We start from the raw sequence: 25,480 nt of genomic DNA on the forward strand, positions 1-25,480 counted from the left end.
GGGACCTTTTACTTCCTTGTGGTTGCCCCTTTCTTACTCTAGGCCCTGTCCCCTGTGCTGCTCACTCACTGCCCCCCACCCCCGCCCCTTAACTGCTCGCTAGGAAGTGCTCCAACAAAACTGACTTCTCAACAAAACTAAAAAAAAGAAGAAAAAGGAAGAAAAGATTAATTTGTTGGGTTGTGCTTTGTGCCAGGCACAGTATTAAAGGCCTTGCATATACATTAATTTTATTTTTACAATAACCTAGTGGTAAATACTATTATTTCCCCCTTTTTACAAATGAGGAAACTGAAACAGAAATTAAGAGACTTACTCAGACTCACGTAGCTCAAAACTGGGATTCCAACCCAAACAGCATGACTCCAAAGCCCAAGCTTTAAGAGCCGTGCTACACGGTGATTTGATGGAACTAATTCATACTATGACGTCAGTGACTGGCAGATGACTCCATATTGAAATTGTCTCCTACGTGATTTTGCGTTGTAAAGGAGGAGGTTCAAGATCCAAAGGTAGGGAGTGCAAATGCTGGTATTTTTTAGACAAGGTAGTTAGTTGGTCTTCTAGTCTCTCTTGAATTATATTGTACAGATTACCAGGAGTTCAAACTTTTTGTCTATTAAGAAAAAAATAACTGAAGTTTGTCATTGAGTTTTAAAGAGTTTGTGAATAATAAAAAGGGAAGATATAGAAGGCAGAGTTGATTTTTTGTTATTTTAGGAGAGAAAGATCTGTGTCTATCTGAAGGCAGAGGGGCGGTCCCTATGGGGAAGGAGCCACTGGAGGCACTTGAAAGGGGGGACATTTAAGGGGTCCCCAAAGAATCAGCAGGGAGTGGAATCTCAGGCGTGAGGAGGGGGTTCACTTGAAACACATTTTCCCCCTGAGTGTGAAGAGAAGCTAGGGGACAGATGCGTATGGAAGTGACAGACCAGGAGGATGAAGGGAGAGCATGATGGCCAGCTTGGTCTGCATGGCAAGAAACTGGGGGTGAGTTTCTCATCTGCCATGAGGGTGGAGAGGGCATTGGAGAATCAGGAGGCTCAGGCAGAAAGGAGACAATACAAAACCTCATGAGTAAAGATCTAGAGAAAAGATCTGTAGTGGGAAGGGTGGAGTTGAAGTATCCCCTGCAAGGCTTCAATTTTCCCCAGCATTTCCCTGCCTTGCCGTCCTGCTGCAGGAAGGCCCCTGACCTCAGGCAGGGTTCCCAGGTCAGAACTGAGTGATTTCTGGCTGGGTCCATTTGCACCATCTCCTTGCTCTCCCCATGGCCTCTGACGTTCTCCCTGTCACCTTGAAGACAGCCTGAATGAGTGCTCTGATGCACGTGAACACGTTTTCCTAAAAAAGCTGTATCTGAGTCACAACTCATCCCAAGTCAGTGCCACCAAGAAGTGTCTCCTTCACCTGCTGCCTCAGGAACACGGAAAACCCTCTTGGGTCCGGGAAACCAGAGTGTTCAGACGCATGCAGGGTGAGGGCCATCTCTGACGGATCCCTCTTTGGTGTTTTAGGAGAAGAGGAGGAGGATGGCGGTGATGAAGACGGGTTGGACAGTACGGTCAGGGCCCCGGGGCCCAGGGGCCAGGGACGGATGGTGTCGGAAGCTCACCTTGCCCGAAGGCTCACAAAAGGGAAGAACAGCCGGTGGATGCTGTCCAACAAGCCACAGGACTTCCAGGTAGGAACAGCCCGAGGGGCCGTATTCCCGTTGGACCAACACTCTGTTGTCCAGCTTCTGGCAATTGTGGTGTTGCTGGAAGAGCTTCTGCCTGTGGGCAGTGGCTCAACTAATAAAAAGAGATGTCAGGGCACAAACCCAATAGGAAGAGCTCCCCATCTGTCTTCTGCAAGCAGCAGTAGATGTAGTCAATCCACATGAGGCTCTTCAGAGAAATAAAATCCCCTTCGGTGGTAGGAAAGAGCTAATCAAAGAATAGAGTCACAGGTATTGTGTTTTTCACAGCTCTGGCTACTTCCTTGGGAGGCAGCCATGGAGTGAGTTGGTACCTCTCAGGGCTCAGGAAGACCAAGTAGGAGGCTGGGGTCTGAGCAGCAGCCTCCGTCGTGTCCTGTGCTTTCCTGGGCCAGCTCTGGACTATTGCAACCCCACTACTGATCTTGGTTTTTGCAACCCAACCCCAGTTCCCATCATGAGAATGAGCGCAGGTGGCTGCCCCCAGTCCGCAAGCACAGGACATTGCAAAGCTGCGCTGGCCTGGTTTCAACGGTCCTGACAGGTGAACGAGCTGAGGCCACACCTGAGGATTCTCTTACATGCCGTGCTGGGAAAGGCTCAGTGACGACTCCCCTCCTGTGCTTGCAGATCCGTATCTGGGTGATCGAGGGCCGGCAGTTAAGTGGCAACAACATCAAGCCTGTGGTCAAAGTCCACATCTGTGGCCAGACCCACCGAACAAGAATCAAGCGAGGGAACAATCCGTTTTTTGATGAGGTAAACGGGTGAATGCATGTCCTGCTCTGTGAGTCTGTTTTATTTATATGCACCTTCCCGGCTTCCACCCACCTCTCCCCAGTTCCCTGTGGGAGGGGAACACCTGTGCACACACAGTACAAAGTTCCAGTGTTAAACGTTCTGCTCTAAGAACCACTGGGTCTTGAAGTCAAGTGGCCTGCTTTGTCGCTGGTTCTCAGAGCTGCCAGTGTCTTTCTGGTGGTTTTGCAACAACTTGTGGAGGGAGACCTTTCTAATGGGTCCTCGCAACCCTTATGATGGAGCACACAAAGCACTTACACCTGCCTTTGCTCTGTTTTTCTTTTTTTTTTTTTTTTTTTGCGTTACGCGGGCCTCTCACTGTTGTGGCCTCTCCCGTTGCGGAGCACAGGCTCCGGACGCACAGGCTCAGTGGCCATGGCTCACGGGCCCAGCCACGCCGCGGCATGTGGGATCTTCCCGGACCAGGGCACAAACCCACGTCCCCTGCATCGGCAGGCGGACCCTCAACCACTGTGCCACCAGGGAAACCCAGCCTTTGCTCTTTTTAATTAGCAGATGTCTCTGAGTGGTGACTCCATGTAACTAAGTAACCCGATTTTTAAAGGTGTCAAAACCTACTTGACTATAAAAATAATATAGGTTAAAAAAAGCAATTATGAGCAAAAACGGTTTTTTTCCTCCATACTGAGGTTATAGCCTGTTCTGTTGACCTCTTCTGCAACACTCCTCAAAAATACTGAATACCTTGACAGTGGTCTTCAATGCCACAAAACTCCACGTTTAGGACTCTGAAGAGAAATGATAAGTTCAGGGAATTTTTCGGAGTCCAGCCTTACTCTGCTGAGGAGATGCATTTCTGAGGTTCCTTGGGTCTCATGCTCTGGTCTCTGAGGCCAGGCCTTTGGTACCACAGGTCCCACAGGTACCACAGGTCCCTACAGCTTGTAATCCCAGCCCTGGCTCTGGTGTTGGTTTTTTTCTGACCTCTATTCACAAAAGGAACTGGTTTCTTCTATGTGGTGCTCCTGTTTCTTTCCCTTTGTTCAACCTGGACCCCAGCTTTTCAAAGGCCCCACCTTATTCTCACCTCTAACTTCTTAGATGTATTGCAGGCAACAGCAGGCAGCTAGGTAGTGTCAAAGCTAACACAGAGGTGGGTGCCTATGGAGATGGGGCACTGGAAGTGGACTTCAGGAAGGGCTGGGAGAGAGTCACGTTGGAGGACAAGACGATTGCAGGGAGGATGAGATATGGGACGACTTGATGCCTAGAGCGTAGGACCCATCCAAGTGTTTATAATGCAGGACAAATATTTACTCAACCTCATTCTGCAGGAATCTCCAGCTCAGAATTTTCCATTTTCATGAATTCTTTTGAGATTAGATCTCTTGGTAAAAGGGAAGAATCAAATAACTGATTCTCAGACCAATTCATAAATCAATAAAAGGATTTTACTAAAAAAATCCCTAGTTTACACACATATTCTTAACCAAGTGATTAAACTTGGTATCACCAATAATGGGACAAATGGACATGTATGTCCTGATGTGACATAATGTAAGTAATTGGCATCATCTGTGTCATTTCTTGTCCAATGGTCAACTTGAATCTAACGATGAGGAAAAATTGACAAAAATCCAGATTGTGAGATATTCTGCAAAGCAACTGGTCTTGATAGAAATAAACAAACAACAAAAATAAGCCAGGAGTATTGTTCTAGATAAAAGGAAACTAAAAAGATACAACAACCACATACAAAGTAAGACCCTTGAGTGAATCCTAGATTTATTTATTTACTTATTTATTTTATTCTAGATTTTAAAAAAAGCTAAAAAGAACGTTTTTCAGGAAAATTGTAGAAATTTGAAAATTGACTATGTTACATGTTAAATTTCTTGGGTGTGATAATTATATTATGGTTTTATGAAAAGATATCCTTGCTCTTAGGAGATGCATGCAAATGTATTTTTAAGGAGTGAAGTGTTACGTTATCTAGAACCTTCTTCCAGATAGTTCAGTTAAAAAAAAAAGTGACAAAGCCAAAAGCTAGTGTCCCAAAACGATGACAGTTGGTGAACGTAGGTGAAAGATGGTGTTTATTTACAATTTTCATTTTTTTCTGTGAATTTGAAATATTTCTAAGTAAAAAGTAGAAACAAGTCTCAGTTTAAGTAAATGCTCAGTCTTTCTCTCTTAGGACAAAAGTTTATTGGCACATAAACTTTGGCTTTATGGTACAACCTTTTTATACCCAATTTTCATTTCCCAGGAATCAACCTTAAACTTAACTGTAACAATGAGTTAAAATGTGGTCTCTACCGACTCTACTGAGGCCCTAACATTATCTAATGGGCAGAGTTGGCTTTAAAAGTGTTTTGTTAGAAAGAATAAAATTAGAGTCACTGGATAGAAACAGTAGCACTAAAAATAGAAGAGAATTAACCTCAACTTTCCAGACATGCAAGCCTTAAGCACATGAAATAACCTTAGATCTCTTTTTCTTTCCTTAATTAATTAATTAATTAATTAATTAATTAATTTTGGCTGCGTTGGGTCTTTGTTGCTGCTCAGGCTTTCTCTAGTTGCAGCGAGTGGGGGCTACTCTTCATTGCGGTGGCTTCTCTTGTTGCGGGGCACGGGCTCGCGGGGCACGGACGCTAGGCACATGGGCTTCCATAGTTGTGGCACGTGGGCTCAGTAGTTGTGGCTTGTGGGCTCTAGAGCATGGGCTCAGTAGTTGTGGTGCTTGGGCTTAGCTGCTCCATGGCATGTGGGATCTACCTGGACCAGGGCTCGAACCCGTGTCCCCTACATTGGCAGGCGGATTCTTAACCACTGCGCCACCAGGAAGTCCCTGCCTTAGATCTTTAGTTAGCTACTAGATATCTGGTCCCAAATGAACAGTTTTATTTAGTTAAAAAAACACTACAGTTGTTACTTAACTTTTTTTCCTTTTTCTGACATGCAGAGTTTAAGTTGAAGCTCACGACACTTAACCTGAGAGCCTTTTCCAAGGTCCTTCAGTGGGTTCATGTGGTCACACCTAATTTGGGGTTGTGTCTTGTAGTTTTGTTTTTTTTTTTTTTTTTTTTTGCGGTACGCGGGCCTCTCACTGTTGTGGCCTCTCACTGTTGTGGCCTCTCCCGTTGTGGAGCACAGGCTCCAGACGTGCAGGCTCAGCAGCCATGGCTCACGGGCCCAGCCACTCCGCGGCATGTGGGATCTTCCTGGACCGGGGCACGAACCTGCGTCCCCTGCATCGGCAGGTGGACTCCCAACCACTGCGCCACCAGGGAAGCCCGTGTCTTGTAGTTTTTTAGGAGAGCCCTCCCCCCCAAACTGTAGCATCAGATCCCACTAAACCTTAGACTACCCCTGCTGATATTCAAATATTTTTCTCTCATTTCGACAGTTATTTTTCTACAATGTCCACCTGAGTCCTTCTGAATTGATGGATGAGGTCATCAGCATTCGGGTAAGGGGGCCACGGAGTAGGAGGGTAGTGCTTACTAACTGCCAGATGAAGCCGATAACTGCTCTCCTTTCTTCCAGGTTTATAATTCCCATTCTCTGCGGGCAGATTGTCTGATGGGGGAATTTAAGGTGGGTGTCAACTGTCTGTTTCATGCAACTTACATCAAAGATGGGCACTTTCATAATGAGGAATCTGATTCCTGGCCAGGTCTCAGGATGCCCATCTTGGTGACATCTCTTAAGGTCATGTGTAAGGCATTGATGCTATGATTGTTGTTGAAGACTGGACATGAATGCCCTGGGCACTAGAAGCCAGTTGAGTGTCCTCTGACCTGGGTCTAGTCAACTTCCAAAGTACAGCACTTACCAGTGTCCTAAAGCAAGATGCCCAGAAACTGGCACACCAGGGCCCTTCACAGAGTTCCTGCTGTGGGTGGAAGCCAGTTCACTGCCACAAAGGGAAGGGTGCTTGACCGTGGCAAGAAGCCCATTACCCAGCTCCACTTGCCAGTGGCCCAGAGCTCTATCTACAAAGCCAGTTACTGTAAATCTGGAGTATGAAAGGCAAGCCAAACCAGGGAAGAGAATCAAGATGCTTTTCCAAGTAACTCACACTGCAGTTAATGACAAAGACTTGGTTGGTGCCTTCTCAGCAGTTCTATGTGGGATGGGCTTCTTCTTTTTAATTTATTTTTATTTATTTATTTTTGGCTGCATTGGGTCTTCGTTGCTGTGCACAGGCTTTCTCTAGTTGTGGCAAGCTGGGGCTACTCTTCATTGCGGTACACGGTCTTCTTATTGCAGTGGCTCCTCTTGTTGCGGAGGACGGGCTCTAAGCGCATGGGCTCAGTAGTTATGGCTCGCTGGCTCTAGAGCGCAGGCTCAGTAGTTGTGGCTCACAGGCATAGTTGCTCTGTGGCATGTAGGATCTTCCCGGACCAGGGCTTGAACCCGTGTCCCCTGCATTGGCAGGCGGATTCTTAACCACTGCACCACCAGGGAAGCCCTGGGCTGCTTCTTGAAGGAAGGAGCTCCCAGTCATTAGAAGTCCTAGAAGATGATCTGGGTCTGGCAGACCTGTGTTCATACACTGTCTGCCACAAACTAGCCACGTGTCAACCTCTGTGATCCTTAGTTTCTTCATCTGTAAAATGGGATCATTGTGAAGACTAGGTGAGATAGGATATATAAAGCACCTAGCACAGCACTTGGCATAGTGAAGTGCCCAATCAGTGGGTACATTAGTATTAGCATTTAGCGTTAATCAGTTGGAGAAAAAGGAGGAGGAATACTGGATAGGTGACTTCCCATAGGGTGACCAAAGTCCAGGTTTGCCTGAGACTGAGAGTTTCCACAGAATGTGAGACTTTCTGTGCTACTGGAAAAGTCTCAAGCAAACCAGGACACATTGGCCACCATGTCTCTTCCAGCTCTAAGACTAGCTCATTCATTCAAAATGATGGATTGAGAGCCTTCTATGTGTCACACATCAGGCCAGGCATTGGGTATACAGAGAGGGTAAGATGGAAATGTTGGATCTCAAAGAAATTTGCCTAGTCAAAAGCCTTATTTTTAAGTGTAATAATAACGATGGTTTCTAGAAGTGACAAAACTGATTTTAAAATCTGTTTGAACTACTTTAAATTATTTTTTCCCAGATTGATGTCGGATTCATTTATGATGAACCTGGTAAGTAATGTTCTCCCATGAACTTGAAGACTCTGAGAATCTAGAAAATTTGAGGGATCAAGGAGAATCAAAAAAATGTTTTTCTTGATTGAGAAGAGGAAAGGATACTTAGTGGGAATTATGGTAGTAGCAGTTCAGCATGGATGGCTTTTGGTTTTTTTTAGTGGTAATCATCCAAATAGTAACAAATAGATAATTTTCTCTTCTGTTGAGGGTATTTTAACCTTATCAAAATCAACTTATAAAACCAGTGAATAGAGCTTAGAGTCTTGTTTAAGTCACACCAGGGCAGGACATGGGTGGGGAGTTAGGGCAAAGCAGAGGACATTAATATAGAGTCTCAGCTGGGGAATTTGGCATGTCATGAAGACACACTGGAGGACATGCTTGTTTATCTTACCACAGATGAAATCACAGACCTGTCAGCTTCTCTTTAGAGTATCCCTGTCCTTTTACGCCTTCTTTATTTTAGGTCATGCTGTCATGAGAAAATGGCTTCTCCTCAATGACCCTGAAGATACCAGCTCGGGTGCTAAAGGCTACTTGAAAGTCAGCATGTTTGTCCTGGGAACCGGAGATGAGCCTCCCGTGAGCCCCAAATTCTCTACCCTCTACATTTTTTTCACTAAAAAAGAGGACTAGGAGTTAAGCCAGTGGGTACCAATAGTTGTGAAATGGAGCACAGCTTTCAATCAGTAACTCCAACCCTCCAGTTCCTCCGATTTTCCAGAAGTTGTTCTTTTCTTCATGACAGAATTATTATTCCAGCTCACTTAGGCTCCTTCCTGGTGTCTGAGTGGGTTTTTCATTCAGTAAAGATACGTGTGTTTTTAAGACTTCCCTGCATCACTGCATCTACAGAGCATGGCTCCCTTGCACAATCAGGCATCGCTACCTAAGGGGACAGTTGTTATTCTAGAAAATTGGGCAGCAAGCCAGTGGCCAGAAAGAAATTAGAAGAACTTCAGGAGCTATCTCTCTTTTACTATTTAGTGCTCAGAAGATTACAAAAGGACACATTATTTTCTTGTAGTGTATTGATCAAAGAAACATGAGCATTGATTTTATAGAGCAGTTTTGAGGTGGAATTGGTGCTGAACTCTTAAGCCCAAAACACAGGAAATCCTAATGAAAACAGTTCTGACTGGTTTTATTTTATAAGCACCAATTTGGCTTCTTCAAGTTCTGCTTTCCTGTGTGTATAATTTGTCATCTTATGTCCCCAATAGCCTGAGACACAAGATCGTGGTAATGACAGTGATGACGTGGAGAGTAACTTGTTACTCCCTGCTGGCATCGCCCTCCGATGGGTGACCTTCCTGCTGAAGATCTACCGAGCGGAGGACATCCCCCAGAGTATGTATCGGTTTAATCCTGCCCCAGGATTGTCAGTTATCTGCGTGATTAGATGTGTTAAAATCATACGTTGAATAGCGATCAGTGCTCCCGCTGTAGGTCTGTCTTCTTCTTTTTTTTAAAAGATTTTTTTGAAGGAGACATTAACTGAAGCATATGCTAATTGCCTTTCTTAGCAGTAGTTTAGGGTAATAACTTCCTGACTACAGTAGGCCTCCATTCTTTTTTTTTTTTAATTTTATATATTTTTGGCTGTGTTGTGTCTTCATTGCTGCGCGTGGGCTTTCTCTAGTTGCGGCGAGCGGGGGCTACTCTTCGTTGTGGTGCACACGCTTCTCATTGCAGTGGCTTCTCTTGTCGCAGAGCATGGGCTCTAGGCACCTGGGCTCAGTAGTTGCAGTGCGTGGGCTCAGTAGTTGTGGCTCACGGGCTCTAGAGCGCAGGCTCAGTAGTTGTGGCGCACGGGCTTAGTTGCTCCACAGCATGTGGGATCTTCCTGGACCAGGGATCGAACCCGTGTCCCCTGCATTAGCAGGTGGATTCTTTTTTTTTTTTTTTTTAACATCTTTATTGCAGTATAATTGCTTTACAATGGTGTGCCACTTTCTGCTTTATAACAAAGTGAATCAGCTATACGTATACATATATCCCCATATCTCCTCCCTCTTGCGTCTCCCTCCCTATCCCACCCCTCTAAGTGGTCACAAAGCACCTGAGCAGGCGGATTCTTAACCACTGTGCCACCAGGGAAGTCCCTGTCTTTCTTTTTAAAGGCCTTCATGAAGTTATTTGCATTCATTTGGGGCCCACTGAAAGCTACCCAAACAGGTTCATGGGGCAGCCTATTGGTCATGACCCATGGCCATTATGGAGCCTCTGGCCCATTCATCCCCATCCCTTTTCTCTTCAGGGTCCCCCATCTTCCCCTTATTCTAGAGAACACCAAACAGAGGTCAGCAGTCAGCACTGCCAACTCCTTTCATCCCAAATGAAACTGAAATGTTATAAACAAACAAATGTGTTTGCTATCTGATTATTAAAAATGGCTGAGCAAAAGGAGATTAAGTGCCAATAACTAGAAGTCCGTCACTATTATATTAAGAGATTGGATGCATTTAAGAGAATTGCTTAGAGTGATTCTATTCGCAGAGGCTAGTCCAATTACTCCTTTGTCCTTGCTGAGGACCAAGCATCCTCTCTCCCTAACCTGGCCTGTCTGCTTCCTGCTGGGTCCTGGGACGTAGGACCCCTCTCCCAATCCCTAGGAGGCAGCACCCACTGTACAGGCCATGGAGCGCTTCAGCTTTCGCTACTTTCCTGGGGAACTGCCCCCCCCCAACCTTGTTTAACACCCTATACTGCCTCCCCAGACCATCTTTCCCTCAGAAATATCTTAAATGAAGTGACTAAATTAAGCCTCACATTATATGGCCTACTTGGGCCTATTCAGCTGAACTCTGTTCACTTTTAAGTTTGTTAAAACAGAGGCCTGCTGTTTGTAGTTGATTAAACATAATATTGATGATCATGCCAAATTTCCTTGAATTTCTCAGAAAAAGTCAGATAAGGCCTCTATGCTGACCTAAGGAACGTTTTCCAAATTGAAACTAGGCCTGAGATTTTGAATGGCCTCTTATCCCACTTGGATGGACTTTCTTTATTCTACTGTTTTCCTCAGTAAATGATTGATTCTCAACATAATAATTTATTGATTTCTTTTTCAAGGCGCTCCTGTTGATTTTCTCTTTCAGCTAAGACAAAAAGGATTTCTGCAATCCAGTGGCACTGGTACTTGGTACTTTTGAGAATGATTCTTGTTGCAACTGTTTTTCTGTACAGGAGAAAATTTTTAATTTTGCTGAGTGATTTCTGTTCTTTTAAGAGAATCAAATTTAATTTCTGCTGTGTGACATGTTGCTTTCCAGTGGATGATGCCTTCTCACAGACAGTAAAGGAAATATTTGGAGGCAGTGCAGATAAGAAAAACCTAGTGGATCCTTTTGTAGAAGTTTCTTTTGCTGGAAAAAAGGTTTGTATGTGATCTAAATACAGATGCCTCTAGAAACACATTTTTACAACGCCGTGCTTCCCTTGGAGTGATTTCTTGCTTATTCTTTGTTAAATTGGCCCCCTGATGAGCTGGGCACTGTACAGAAACACAGATTATCTGAGTCTGAACATGCCAGACTTCCCCAGAGGTTTATTTTGGAGTGGAAAGTGTACAGGACTCAAAGTATTCAGTCTTTTGGAAGATTAGAACGGTGGAAGTGATTTCCCAGGTCTAAGCATTATCTTACTACTAGGCAAAGTCCCTAGCGAACAATAATGATCCCTGGTAAATGTGGTAGAGGACAGCCCCCAGTACCCAGCTGCCCACTCCTGTCATGTTTCTCACCATCCATGCTTCACTGAGCTGCAGAAACTAGACAGTCAGGCAGGGGAACCCCATCCCAGTCCTCTGAAAAATGCTGGGAGACTCTTGGTGTAGGAACACCTGTAACTACCACTTTTACCTACAGAGATGGTCTAAGATTGGAGAGTGGGATTCCATAGTATTTAGAATAATGATGTATCACGGATAGTTCTGGGCATGAGGAAGTAGCATCTTCTCCTTCTGTGTATTTGAACCACGTGAAAGTGAGATTTGGCAAACTACACACACAGACTGGGTTATGTCCTAGAAGAGTCAGTGGGAGATGGCAGAAAAGTTCTCAGTTCTGGAGCTAAATGAGGCCAGATTTAAATTCAGACTTGAACCCTGTCCATAAGGAGTGAAGGCAAATTCCTTAACCTCTGAGTCTCAGTTTCCTGAGCTATATGTGAGGATGATGATAATCTCATAGGATTGTTGAAAGAGTTAATTAATTCGGGAATTAAACAGTGTAAGCCTACTAGGTGTCAGATGCTGTCCCACGAGCTGGGGATAAAGAAGTGAGCGAGACAGTTGAGCGAGACACTCTTTGTGCTCATGGAGCTCACTTTGTAACAGAAGGGACAACAGTAAACAAGCAAATAAGAAGTTGCGTAATTTCAGTTAGTGCTAAGTACTCTGCAGAAAATAAAGCAGCGGACAAGAAGTGATGGGTGGGGTGTTGGAGGCGTATCCAGCTAGGTAATCAAGTGGGACACCTTGGAGGAAGTGACATTTGAGCAGAGGCCTGGATAATGCAGATATATTGGTGGGGAGGGGGGGCTTCCGGGCAAAAGGAAGAGCAGATGTAAAGGCCCCAAGGAGGATACACATTTGCAGCAAAAGAATGCCAACGTGACTGGAGTGGAGCGAGCAAGGGACGAAACTGAGATGAGCTCAAAGAGGTGGGGTCGGGGGGCAGGCAGAATATGAATCAGGACTGCAAGTATACCTGGGGAGCTGATGGAAGATGCTACACAGGAGTGACGTGAAAGTGAGGAGGCAGGAGAGGAAGTGCGGATCCAGATGGGGACCAGCTGCAGGCATCCGGGGGAAGATGGGATGACACTAGGGGTGTCAGCATTTACTAATGGGTTGGATGAGGCATGTGAAGGGAAGAGAGGGGTTGTGGCTGACTCTGGTTCAAGCCTGAACACCCTTGTGAACATCAGTGGAAAGAGCAGCCATTTTGGGGAGCAGGGAGAAGGACTGGTGGGCAGGATCAAAAGATCTGTTTGGACATGTTAGTGTAGAGATGCTTATTAGACAGCATGTAACAAGTGCTCAGTAAATATTTACTCTTGTATCATTACACGAATCCAATGTTAGTAATCTGGCGATTGAAAACTAGCTTTTTGTGCATAGAAGAAGCAAAGATCAATGTTAAACCCGTGTCATATTTTACCAAATTTTTATCAAGAAAAATAAACTTTAACGAGGATACCAAGTCTATAACTTATAAGTAAACTGCTAGCGTCATAATCCAGTATGCATATATTGTAAACTTTTCGAAATTAGAAACTTGAATACCTACTGTTTTGTTTTGATAATTTTATAGGTTTGCACAAATATAATTGAGAAAAATGCAAACCCTGAGTGGAATCAAGTCGTCAATCTTCAGATCAAGGTTTGACTTGCTTTTCTTTTAGAAAAAAGTAAGAATACTTTAATTGTTACTGAATAAGTTGAGAAATAACTACTTTTTTTTCTGTTTCTCTTTAACAGTTTCCTTCAGTGTGTGAAAAAATAAAACTAACAATATATGACTGGTGAGTTAAAAAGGACTTGTGTCTAATTCAAAATTAAAGAATTAAATATTTGGATATTGAGAAACATTACTTCAGATGGTCTAACTCTTATTTTTAGGGACATTTGCTTTTTCTTTCAGGGGGAAGGGGTACACTGCTCCTGGAATTGGGTGTTTTCTTTAAAAATAATAATAGTGGCTGTTACAGAAAAGCTTTGGATATCTTGGTTCAACTGCTCACAAACAAAAGGAAGGAAAAATGATCTGAATATAAGACAAGAAATCAAGATAAGAAATCAAGGCTTTACATACCATTAGGCTGTCCAAAATAGACTTCAGAAATGGAGTAAACTGTTTCTTGGGAAGAATCACCAAAACATTCTGAGAGCTATTCTTTGTTATTGTTAGAAAGGAAAGTAGACAGAGCTCCTTATATGAATGCAAAGAAAATTCATTGAAATATTTTGTTGGACTTTATACTAGACCAGCATCCTAGCAATGATTGGCCATAATGAAGCCATTCTTGGGTATGTTCTAGTTGGATGGGGCATTCAATCGACAGCCTTAGCTCCCTGAGAGTGGAAATGGTAAATAGCATCATCACTGGCACCGGCATCATCATCACCACCACCACCACCACCACCACCATCATCACCATCATCATCATCATCAATGTTTATTATGATGTTAGCTGCTGTGTTTTGAGCACTGCTAAGTGCCAGGTGCTGTGCCTCTTGCCTTCCCTACATTATTCCATTTAGTCTTTAGAGTAACCCTATGGAATAGAGACTATGATTAGTTCATTTTACAGACAAAGACTGAGGCTCAGAGAAGTCAGGTGACTTACCCACAGTCACACAGATAGTTAGAGACCCAGTTGGGCCCCCATCCTGTCTGGCCCTAGTTTTTCCTTTGGCTAAATGTATTTGACTTTCATGTTTGTACCCTCTTGGTACTATGGCAACAAGTCACTTTGGGAAGAGGGGAGAAGGCCTTCTTTGTTCAGTAACTACATCACAGTTCATTGAGGGTCGTGAAGAGGCCTGAGGCCAAAATGCCCCTTCTGTTGAGCATGAGCTCATTTTAAGTTACTTGGGACCCCTAGTCAACACTCTGAAGGTGCTCCAGGGGCCTCAGGAACTGTCAGAAGTGTGAGCTTGGACCCTACATAGATCAGGTAACCACTCTGGCCTACAGACTCTGCAGTGGGCTGATTGCTAGCTGAGCCATCCCAGAGTTGCCCGTGGTCACAACAAATGGTGGTTTTTTTCCCTGATCTAGTCTGCCCTCTCCAAAGCAATAGTAGATAGGATGTGCAGAGAGACCTTGTTTATCTGGGGAATCCTTGGATCCAGATCTTTGGTTACATACCCTGTAGGGTATTTACACAACTGAGGGAAAGCTAAGGATTCTTTAAATGTAGTCCAGACTCTTCTGGATGGACAGAGAGGATGCAAGCCCCATGCATGTGGCTTACTACCTAAAGATAATTTTTTCTCATGTATACTGTGTTTAATTAGTCACTTTCTATAACCTAATATTATTATACTATGTAATGTATAATATTATATATAACATATAATATTCTATAATAATCATAATAATATACTATAGTATAAGCTTTCCTCAAAATACTGAATGAAACTTCCTCCCCCACCCATGGGGTCCTAAACTTTAGAGTGGGTGTGACACTAGATGGAATAAAGAAGAGAAGGAATTAAACAGAGGATGTTATCAATATAAACCTCGTGTGTTACATGTACTATGTGCCCAGCTATAGACCATTTCATGTTAGGCTCACAGACTCTCTAAGATACTCACAGAAATATACACAGTTGTAGGTACTTGTAGTGGGCAAACTTATCCCAACCATATAGATAAGATTTAGGTTATAGGCAAGCAAATGAAGTCAGAAAAATAGCATCTATCACACAGTAGATGTTCAAGAAATGTTTGAATTGAAAGGGAATTTTTTCCCCTATGAAGCACCCTTAGAAATAGCCCACTGTCGTTGTTAAACCGTCACAGTAGTCAGTATGAACATGATAAAATAAGATACATGCACTTATTCTATGTAATGAGATTTTTTTTACCCTTATCATGTATGTGCCTGCAACTGATCCATTCACTTTATGACAACGGTACTGAGTGTGGCCATAGGCAAGTCCCTTGACCTCTGTAAAAATCTCAGTTTCCATAACTGAAATGAGTTGTCCGACTAGATCAATTTTTCTCAGAGGGTGCTTGGCGGACCATTTGCATCAGAATGGTCTCAAAAGTAAGACTCAATAAGTCTCACTTTATTGAGTAAAGTGAGAGAATTTGAGACAAGGAGATGAGAGGTGGTGTGGGATGCAGGGGTGGGGAGCGGTGGTGGTTTCCAAGTGGTTTTAAAGTACGGTACAGCTTGAGGCCCACTGGACAGAAAGATTTCTGAGGTCTAGAGTCTTTTCTAGCTCTCTCTTATTATTGTTGAAACGAAGATCTGTCTTCATAGGTGGAGGTCTTAACCTGTTCTTTTATACACAGGGACCGTCTTACCAAAAATGATGTCGTTGGGACAACGTATCTGCACCTCTCTAAGATTGCTGCCTCTGGTGGGGAAGTGGAAGGTGAGTCACACAGCAGAGCAGGAATGAGACAGGGCAGAGAACTTCTGGAGAAGGAATGAACTGGGGTAGCCACTTGTCAATGGACTTGGTTTCTGAGAAGCCAAATGTGATGAGCCTAGTGAACCATTTCAGTGATGTTTTGATGGTGGCCAGCAAAACAATTGATTAGTAATTAATAATTTAGGTAACTATCAATTATCTGAGTTAAAAATTTTTTTGCTTTCTTGCTTCAATCCAAAAACTCTTTCCCAGTACCTGTTTTACAAATTTTTGAGCGTCAATACGGAGGGTACCTTTTTTTTTTAAGAGTGGCATTGACACCAGTCCACCCAAATATAAAATAATGTTCCCTTCTTTACTGACTTCCTTGGCAGGAACAAGGTCAAATGGAACTGAACCATGTACTGTCCACTCCAGATAATGTACATTTTGTTTTTATGCATTTTATGCTAACGAGCATTGATAACCAATATACCTTTTGTTGTTTTTCATACTGAGAACTAATTGCCTATACTTGGTATTACGGTCTGAAATTGTAATAGGGAATGAAGGAGATAAATTAAGACGGTAAGAAAAAATTTAGTGTTAACACATTAATAATATGAGCAGCTTATTGTTTGTTACCAAAATAAAATTCTTGTAAATACCAGTAGATTAAACACATTGAGTAAAGTGAGAGAATTTGAGACAAAATTTTGTTTTAGGAAACCTAAGGGTCCTCTCATCCTTATCTTGTTTAAGAGAGGACTTTATACATTTTTAAAAAGATACTGTAAGCCAAGCAAAAGATAGTATGACCAAGAACCTGAAACATAATAGAGATTTGATGAAGAAGATATAGATTTCCTCTCTCAAGAAGAAGAAGGGAAAAAAAGGCATTAGAAATTCCAAGAAAAATAAAGAGCTGAACCAAGAAGATAATAGTCCAAATATAAAGTCAGGTGTAGCATTATTTTAAGCAAATGGTAGAAGGTGAGAAAGAGATTCCATCTAAACATTCTCTGCTAAGTGGCATAGGGGACCATGCTGCTGGACCTGTACAAAGGAATGGAATTACAACTCACCTTTTCTCTGCAGAGAACAATACTTATTATAATGTGTTGTTATAATGTGAACACTATTAATTGTTTAAAAAAATTTTTTGTTAAACCTGTAGTCAAGGCTCTAAACAGAAGGTGAATGTCATCGCCTCGTACAATGTAAAAGTACAGAAGATAGAGCTTAGAAGTGAAAAAAGGAAGGGGAGAGGTGGGGAAGGGTAGGCATGCTATTAGCCTCTTTTTATCGAGTGAGGGATGCAGATATAAAGGTTAGATTAAATCATTGGTTAGATAAAAAATTGGTTAAAGACTAGATTAAATTTATTGGTTAAAGGCAACCAATAGAGTACTTAAAATCATGCTATAACTATATGGGAGGGAGGGTAAAAATTACTTAAATTCATTTAATTTAGCAGAAAGTCATTAAATAATTACCTAAAAATAATTATTCAAGAAATAGTGGAATAAGCCTTTTTCTTAGTGATATGGTGGTTAACATCCAGCACAAGTGAAGATGAATAGTTACAGTGTTAGCCCGTCTCTGATGCCTTCTCTCATGCAGGCCCTGCGGACAGTCCGTAACGGGGTCTCAAAATAACAATGAGCAGCTGCCAACCTCCCCATCCTGAAAGAAACAGAAAATGTACCTTAAACTATAAACCTTTGCTCACACAACCTTAGGCTAAATTAACTTGGATTATCTGGTCTTAGTCCCAACTAAATTAGACACAGGACAAGTAAATGTTTTATTAAAATCATGAAATGTTGGTAACTTCCCCAGGCCTCCTTTGATGGTGGGAAGCTACTTCTCTGATGCTTCACTGCCTTGGGGCTGACGAGATTGGGTTATTTCATGCGTGATGGTGCTGCCAGGTGTCACAAGTCTTGAGCCATTTTGTATTTAACCAGTGACGTTTGTGTACATTACAAAAGGGTGATGTGATTTGAGTCTGGATTTGGGATTTTTCTGGTGTTGCTAAACCACTTACCTAGCATTGGATTTGATTAACTTTTTCACTGTCTCTTTTATAAAGTCCATGTTTCTCTTGTTTAACCAACCATATTTTTACTACATAGATTTCTCATCTTCGGGATCTGGGGCTGCATCATATACAGGTTTATGCTTTGTAATTTTGCTATCTTCTAGATCTTTCTGTTTACTATTATCTTATTAAGAACTTATCAATTGATTGCCTTTAGCTTTTAGCTATTTTTTTATGTTTTGCTGTCTTAAAAATAGTTTTGCTACAGTAACAATTTTTGTATTAGTGTTGTATTGTTGTCCTGCAAAGCTAAGTTTAAACAAATGTGCTAACCAGGCTTTGCTACATGCCTCGTGTTTTCACCTAGATGCATACCATCCTGGCTTCATTGTAAATAATTGTATAACACTTTTTTGTTATTGTTATTTATGGTCTTCATCTTCCAACTATGCAGGATCATAACATGTCCTTGGGTTTGCACAGCACTCGCCATTCTTTGCAAGTTTGCTCAGTGCTCTCACGCTTGACCTTACAACCCTGTCAGGGCAGATGTTGTTACCCTAATAGATGAAGACTTTGTGATTTAGAGACATTTGTTTTCTTTCAAATAAACATGATAATCCCCGCCATGCTAACCACCCAAGGTTGTAGTGAGAGGGAAAAGAGATACTGCGTGTAAGAAAGTTTGCAAACTGTGCAAAATTAAGGTTTTATCATGTGCCTTTATGTTATTGGCATAATAACTCATTCTTATTTGTTTTTAAAAATCAATCTCATTATCTTATAGTCAGACTTTATGTGACTATTAAGTAGTCCTTAGGTTTGTAACAAACTTGGCAGATTTGGTCACACTTCACTCCTTCATTCATTTGTTTAACCAATCAAAAAATATTTATGTTGTAGTACTCCAAGACAGAACGAGGACTGGGTGCTTAGGGAGTCAGAATAAAACATGCTTGAATCTTACCCCACCTACCAAAGGAATTTATAGTGTAGTCACAGAGATGAGAAGCTATTTAAGGGTCAAAAATTAAAATATAAAATGATAACTTAATAGAAGTTCAAAATGCAAAGGAGCCTCAAAAAGGTGGAAAAGATTGCAAACTACACGTGTATATAGTTTGCTCAACTGTTTATTAATCGGCATTCTGCTCACCTGCTACTTCACATTTATCTTTCTACCTTAGTTTTAAGCACAGAGCTGGAAGAGGGCCATAGAGGTCATCTGGTCAACTTCTCATCCATAAAGGAATCCTTTTGACCACATCCTGAAAGATAGGCTGCCGTCTTGGCCTTAACATTTCCTCTGTCCCCAGTGCAGTCTGTCCCATTGTTTGACACCACTAATTCATAGAAAGACCTTCCTTACTTTTTTTTCTTTTTTTCCCCTGGTACGCGGGCCTCTCACTGTTGAGGCCTCTCCCGTTGCGGAGCACAGGCTCCGGACGCGTAGGCTCAGCGGCCATAGCTCACGGGCCCAGCCGCTCCGCGGCATGTGGGATCTTCCCAGACCGGGACACGAACCCATGTCCCCTGCATCGGCAGGCGGACTCTCAACCACTGCGCCACCAGGGAAGCCCTTCTTATTCTTTCATTTGAATAGCATCATCTTTTTGTAAGAATAACATAAGTTTACCTGAACTCCCCCCTGGAAATGTTTTTTATTTAATGTTTTATAGCAATAAGATAAGGGAAATATGGCAGTTCTCACAAGTGTTTACAATTTGCACTAATACAACTAACTCACAAAATGGAAGAAAACAGTCTCACCCAGCTAACTAATAACTAATATTTATTTCAACAGATTGAGTGTTAAAAGCCTAAAATACTAATGATGATGTTATCTCTCAGCAAATACAGGAGAAACAGAGGTGGGCTTTGTTCCAACTTTTGGACCTTGTTATCTGAACCTTTATGGAAGCCCCAGAGAGTACACGGGATTCCCAGATCCCTATGATGAGCTAAATACTGGAAAGGTTAGTTCTTCAATTAAGGTTTGTTATTAATGAACACTGGTTAATGTGATTCCTTCTTCTAATGGTTATTAATCAAGTCTCATTTAGGGGACCCCCCCCACCCCCAGAGACCCACCAGATGACTGATCAAGTGATCATCTAATGTGGCAATTGCAAATGCATAGTATGGCCATTCCCCCATCCTAGACTTAAGGCAGATGTCTGTAATCAATGTTGGCTCTTTCCAAAAAGCAAATGTGCTACCTCAGAATTCCATTCAATGCCATGTTCTAGGAATTTGCCGAAAGACTGGAGGTGACATGCTTGACATTGCTATCCCTGATCCAATCCAACCTCTTCATTTTATAGACAAGGACATGGAGGCCCAGAGATGGGAAGTGGTCTTTCTACCACATTAGAAGCCCAAGTACTGTCTGTTAGTTAGTTCCCAAAGCCCACGAAAAGAACGAGGGTAGAGAGAAAGCCCTGGGGATGGGGGTGGAGGTGGAAGCTTTCACTTCCTCTCCAGAGGGTTCTGTTGCCAACACTGCTTGGTATATTGGGAGGAGTAGCCACAATTAATACTCACACTCAGCCGCACCCAGAACATCTTTCTCTTTTATTTCCTGGCTACTCTGAGGCTTGCCCTGGTTGCCAACATGGCAGCCTCCCTTTTCTGAGGAAAGGAGCAAAGTTAATGCAGATAAATGCAGAGCTGAAGTTGGGTGAGGGAGACTTCGAGCCCCTTCCACTCCCACCGCAGCATCTGGGAACCCTTTCTGGATCCAAGCATGACTCGAAAGCCTCTGACACCAGCCGTGACTAAGACCCCTTTCAGCCCCGGCTCTCTTTGGGATCCTTCCTGAAGTCATTGGCTCTTTTTTCAGATACCAAAGATCAGCTGAGAGAGTTGCTGACTGATTCATTTTTGGGAAGGAGAAACTTAAAGTCGTAGCTGGATGAGCCCAAATAGAGGGACAGATCTTTTCACTGTTGTTCATGCCTAGAAGAATAATCCTGTGCTGTTGCCTTTCAGGGGGAAGGAGTTGCCTACAGAGGCAGAATCTTGGTTGAATTAAGCACTTTACTTGAAAAGACACCCCCAGATAAAAAGCTTGAGCCCATTTCAAATGATGACCTGCTGGTTGTTGAGGTAAATGTTGGAGTGTGGACCGTGTGTGGTATGGAAAGGGTGTTACAGAGGGTTGGAGGTGGGGTGGTTAGTGCTGGCCTGCCTGAGCCAGCAGGCCTGAAGGGGGCATCCAGGGACTGAAGGGTCGGCTGTGGCAGAGGTGGAGAGATGGGAGTCATAGCAAGTGCCACTCCACACCCTCTTGGTCTATCTACCACAGCCCTATGGGGGTGATGAGACTTGCTTTATCTTTGAGATGTTACTACCCTACTGAAAACCAGCAAGAGCAGTGATACCCCCAAACTGAATGGCCTGTTTGCTAACTGGGCTTGGGTGTGTCGTGGGGAGGAGGCCACAAGAGACGTTCCAAATGATATAGCAGCCACCACTAGCTACTTCCACTTTCAGAAGTAATTGCCATATCTCAGGCTTCCCAGCATGTGAGGGCATGTTTATATTAATGCCCACATTACAGCAGCTCTGAGACGCCACTCCTCCTCGAAGATAGGAAGTCTTCCAGGTTGACCTTACCAACTATTTCTTGTTCTTTTTTTTTTTTAATTTTTATTGAAGTATGGTTGATTTACAATGTCATGCTAGTTTTCAGGTGTACAGCACAGTGATTCAGTTATATATATATACATACACATACATATATATAGATATACACTTACATATATATATATATTCTTTTTCAGATTCTTTTCCCTTATAGGTTATTACAAAATATTGAATATAGTTCCCTGTGCTATACAGTGGGTCCTTGTTTCTTTGTCTTTTTTTCTTTTTATTTATTATTATTATTTTTTTGTGGTACACGGGCCTCTCACTGTTGTGGCCTCTCCCGTTGCGGAGCACATGCTCCGGACACGCAGGCTCAGTGGCCATGTCTCACGGGCCCAGCCGCTCTGCAGCATGTGGGATCTTCCCGGACCGGGGCACAAACCTGTGTCCCCTGCATCGGCAGGCGGACTCTCAACCACTGCGCCACCAGGGAAGCCCTCTTTTTCCTTTTTTAAAATCAGCTCTTTCCCCACTGTGGAGACAACTTATGCATAACATCCATGATTCTTATGGCAAAGAGCCACAGATGTAGTTTTTTCCTAGTAAATTCAAATGTCAGTGTAATTAATTCAAGGCAATAAATACAAAAAAAAGAATATTCTTATCATGAAACAGTTAAATGCTTAATTTTTTCCCTTGTCAGTTAATTGACATCTGCAGTACAGATTTGTTAGCCTGTGTGTTGTGTGTGATGGATAGCCTGATATTAAATTAACCTTGTCTCTGTTGCTCACTGAATTGTTTCTGGCACATCCTATACCATTATTATGACTGTTGTTTTTTCTTTTTGATAAATCATGATAGTTTATTTTCTTTTTGAACTTAAAAAAAATTGACATGTGACATATAACGTTGTGTAAGTTTAAGGTGTACAGTATGTTGATTTGGTGCATTTATATATTGCAGTATGAATACCACCCTACTGTTAGCTAACACTTCTGTCATGTCACAGAACTATCATTTTTTGTGGTGAGAACTTTTAAGATCTAGTCTCTTAGCAACTTTAAAGTATTGATATATAATACAGTATTATGGACTATGACCACAGTGATGTGCATTAGATTTCCAGAACTTATTCATCTTCTAACTGCAAGTCTGTACCCTTTGACCAGCATCTCCTCAATTCCCCCAACCCCTAGTAATGACCATTCTACTTTCTGCTTCTATGAATTCAGCTTTTTTAGAGTCCACATATATGTGATATAACACAGTATTTATCTTTCTCAGTCTGACTTATCTCACTTAGCATAATGCCCTCCAGGTCCATCCATTTTGTCGGGCAAATAGAGGATTTCCTTCTTTCTTGTGGCTGAATAATACTCCATTATTTTATATAGAGACACAAACATACCACCTCTTCTCCAGCTATTTCTAAGAATCCTGGGTTGGTCCTTACATGTTCCAGAAATCTGAATTGTTTGCCGGGGCAGCCAGCTAACTGATGCCCCCTTGCCTATGGCCTCTCCTTGCGGGTTCCCCCACCCCAACCTACCCCTCTCCCCTGCCCAAAAGGCTTCCTCAGGCTGCTGCCCTCCTCTTACTTACCCTGCATTCCAAGAAGGGTTCATGTTGTGGGATCATGCAGTGTAAATTAATATTGGTTTGTTTTTTACTTGGTAAAGAGACACTGAGTCAAAAGCAACAGGTTCGTCCAGTCGGCAGGGTCCTGGCCTGAGTCTGTCCACTCCACAGCACCATCACCTCTGAAGTCCAGGAATCATAATAGATCTTAAGGACAAGTTAAGAAAAAGGGAAAAGAGGAGCAGGTAGGGGGAGAGGTGGAGTAGCTTACGTACTATTTACTGCCAGGATCATGCCAGAGAACGGCTAGAAACCACCCAAAGGCCTCCATGGAAACGCATGGGTCGTTCTGGCCTTGAGTAGTTACCGATGGCTCTTGAAGATTCAGTTGGAATTGAGGTTAGGCAGAAATGTTGTTGTGGTTTCTCAGCAATCGCAGTGCCTCCTTGTTCCCTCACCAGAACACAGTTTAAGTCCACGACCCTTCTCTTTGCTCTAAGCATTAATAATAGAGGGGAGAAGGGGAAGGGAAAGGAAGAAGCCTAGCAAAGTGTAAAGGAAAAACTCTTTAGCTACTAGAATGCAAAACCAAATTAGTTTTCTTTACTCCAAATAATTAAACACATAAAGAAGCTTATGTCGTAAAGTTAACTAAGATAAAAGCAAAATATAGAAACAAAGAACCAGTGATATTTACTGCCCACGGTATATGTCAACAATATGAAAGAATAGCTTTTTAAAACTGAAATACAAAACTGAATTAGTTTTCTTTGCTCCAAATAATTAAACCCAGAATGGTTTGTGTCACAAATGTAATAAAAACAGAAATGAATTATATAAACCGAAACCCCAACAAAATTAAAAAGCAGGAAAGGAGCTGAGGTGCCAAGGATAAACCCACAGTTCAAGCAACCAGGAGTCCAGGAGGAGAGTGAGATGAGCAGACTTGTGCAGCTGCTGAGAGGATTTCATGAGAGTGGCCAATCTAGAAGGTGATCCTGACCCTTGCCCAACTTAAAAAGATCCCGTGACCCGGTCATATGCAAGTAATGAAACTTTCTGGTAGAGTTGAAGAGGCTTCGACAAAAGGGCAACTTGGTCCTTGTGAAATAATAGAATGTATGTTTCGATCTCTGGTTCCTGGCAAAGAGCTTCTAAAACCCCTGTAATTTCTGAAGTGATAAGAGCACTTGTGAACATCTTTTGTTCTAATATTTGGTCTTTGACTCTGGTTCCTGACACAGAGCTCCTAAGTCCCTTATCTTTCCTGGGTGATAAGAAAGTCTTTTTGTTCTAATGAGGTGACTTGGTGGGCTCCTGGTTGGGGGCTGGTCACCAAGCCATGATTAGAAGCTGGAACTTTCAGCCCAATCCCCCATTATTCTTCAGAGAGGGGCTGGAAATTGGGTTAATAGTTGATCATGCCTACATGATAAAAGCCTCATAAAATCCCCAAGGTATGGGTTTCAGGGAGCTTCCGGGTTGGTGAACTCATGGAAGTACTGGGAGAGTGGTGTGTGCGGAGAGAGCATGGAAGCTCTGTGCCTCTTCCCACAAATACAAATAACTATGCATCCCTTCCATCTGGATGTTCATCTGCATCCTTTATCATATCCTTTTATATTAACCTATAAACAGTAAGTAAACTGTTTTCCTGAGTTTTATGAGCTGCTCTAGCAAATTAATCTAACCTGAAGAGGGGATTGTGGGAACCTCCAATTTATGGCTAATGGGTCAAAAGGTCAGGTGAAGTGGGTAGGGCAGTTTTGTGGGACTGAGCCCTTAACCTGTGGGATCTGATATTATCTCCAGGTGGCCAGTGTCAAAATTGAGTTAAATTGTACGATACCTAGCTGGTGTGGCAGAATTGCTCAGTGTGGGAATATCCTCCCCACATCTGGCATCAGAAGTATGGACGGTGTGATCGTAGTGTGAGAGTAAAGGAGACACACAGGAGGAAGAGTGACTTTTTCCTTCTCAGTTGCCAAAGAGCCCAGAGCTCCCCCATGTCCCTAGAGCAGAAGTCAACCTGGTGCTCCAGATGAGCTTGGTTAGGAGACCCCGTGAGAGATGCAGCAGCGTTCAGCCTGGGTGCTTTCCTAAGGAATCAGGCAGGTAGAAGATCAGCTGTTGCAACCCCAGGCTTAGAGCTCCCTTGAAACAACACATTGAGATTCATCCGTCAGCTCCTTTAGACCAAAGGTGGCAAGTTGGGCACTTTTCCTTGGCACAGTTTCCTTGTCATTGACCCTTAATGTCCCTGCCTCCTGGGCCCACGGCCACTTTTATGAGCTGTTACTTGCTACCTCTTACCAGTATTCTGCTTGACAAAACTCACCCCCTTCCCCAAATTTATCGATACTTCTGAAACTCTCCCTTATACCACCTACACCTACAATTTGCACTGGTCACTGAGGATCAGAAAGAGAGCCCCAAGGCCCTGCAAAGCTAAAGAAACATCCATCAATGGATGGGTTGAATTATAGTTCGGTAGACTATAATTTATATTCTTCAACTTTCCCTGTTGTAGGCGGTT

The 25,480-nt window shown here is 42.8% G+C and overlaps 1 protein-coding gene across 3 annotated transcripts in view; it reads left to right on the forward strand.

Annotated features, from left to right (window-relative positions):
- MYOF (myoferlin) overlaps positions 1-25,480 on the forward strand; it is a 157,087-nt gene that overhangs the window by 54,062 nt on the left and 77,545 nt on the right. For all 3 annotated transcript variants that reach the window (XM_060101948.1, XM_060101957.1, XM_060101963.1), the window contains exons 6-19: positions 1,518-1,684; positions 2,330-2,458; positions 5,874-5,936; positions 6,014-6,064; positions 7,594-7,624; positions 8,097-8,212; positions 8,854-8,980; positions 10,906-11,009; positions 12,949-13,017; positions 13,116-13,159; positions 15,667-15,749; positions 17,867-17,905; positions 19,624-19,748; positions 20,764-20,880. In XM_060101948.1, the coding sequence (XP_059957931.1) occupies positions 1,518-1,684; positions 2,330-2,458; positions 5,874-5,936; positions 6,014-6,064; positions 7,594-7,624; positions 8,097-8,212; positions 8,854-8,980; positions 10,906-11,009; positions 12,949-13,017; positions 13,116-13,159; positions 15,667-15,749; positions 17,867-17,905; positions 19,624-19,748; positions 20,764-20,880 (1,265 nt within the window). The remainder of the gene's footprint in view (positions 1-1,517; positions 1,685-2,329; positions 2,459-5,873; positions 5,937-6,013; positions 6,065-7,593; positions 7,625-8,096; positions 8,213-8,853; positions 8,981-10,905; positions 11,010-12,948; positions 13,018-13,115; positions 13,160-15,666; positions 15,750-17,866; positions 17,906-19,623; positions 19,749-20,763; positions 20,881-25,480) is intronic.

This window comes from Mesoplodon densirostris, chromosome 1 (genome assembly GCF_025265405.1).
Source record: "Mesoplodon densirostris isolate mMesDen1 chromosome 1, mMesDen1 primary haplotype, whole genome shotgun sequence".
NCBI lineage: Eukaryota > Metazoa > Chordata > Mammalia > Artiodactyla > Ziphiidae > Mesoplodon > Mesoplodon densirostris.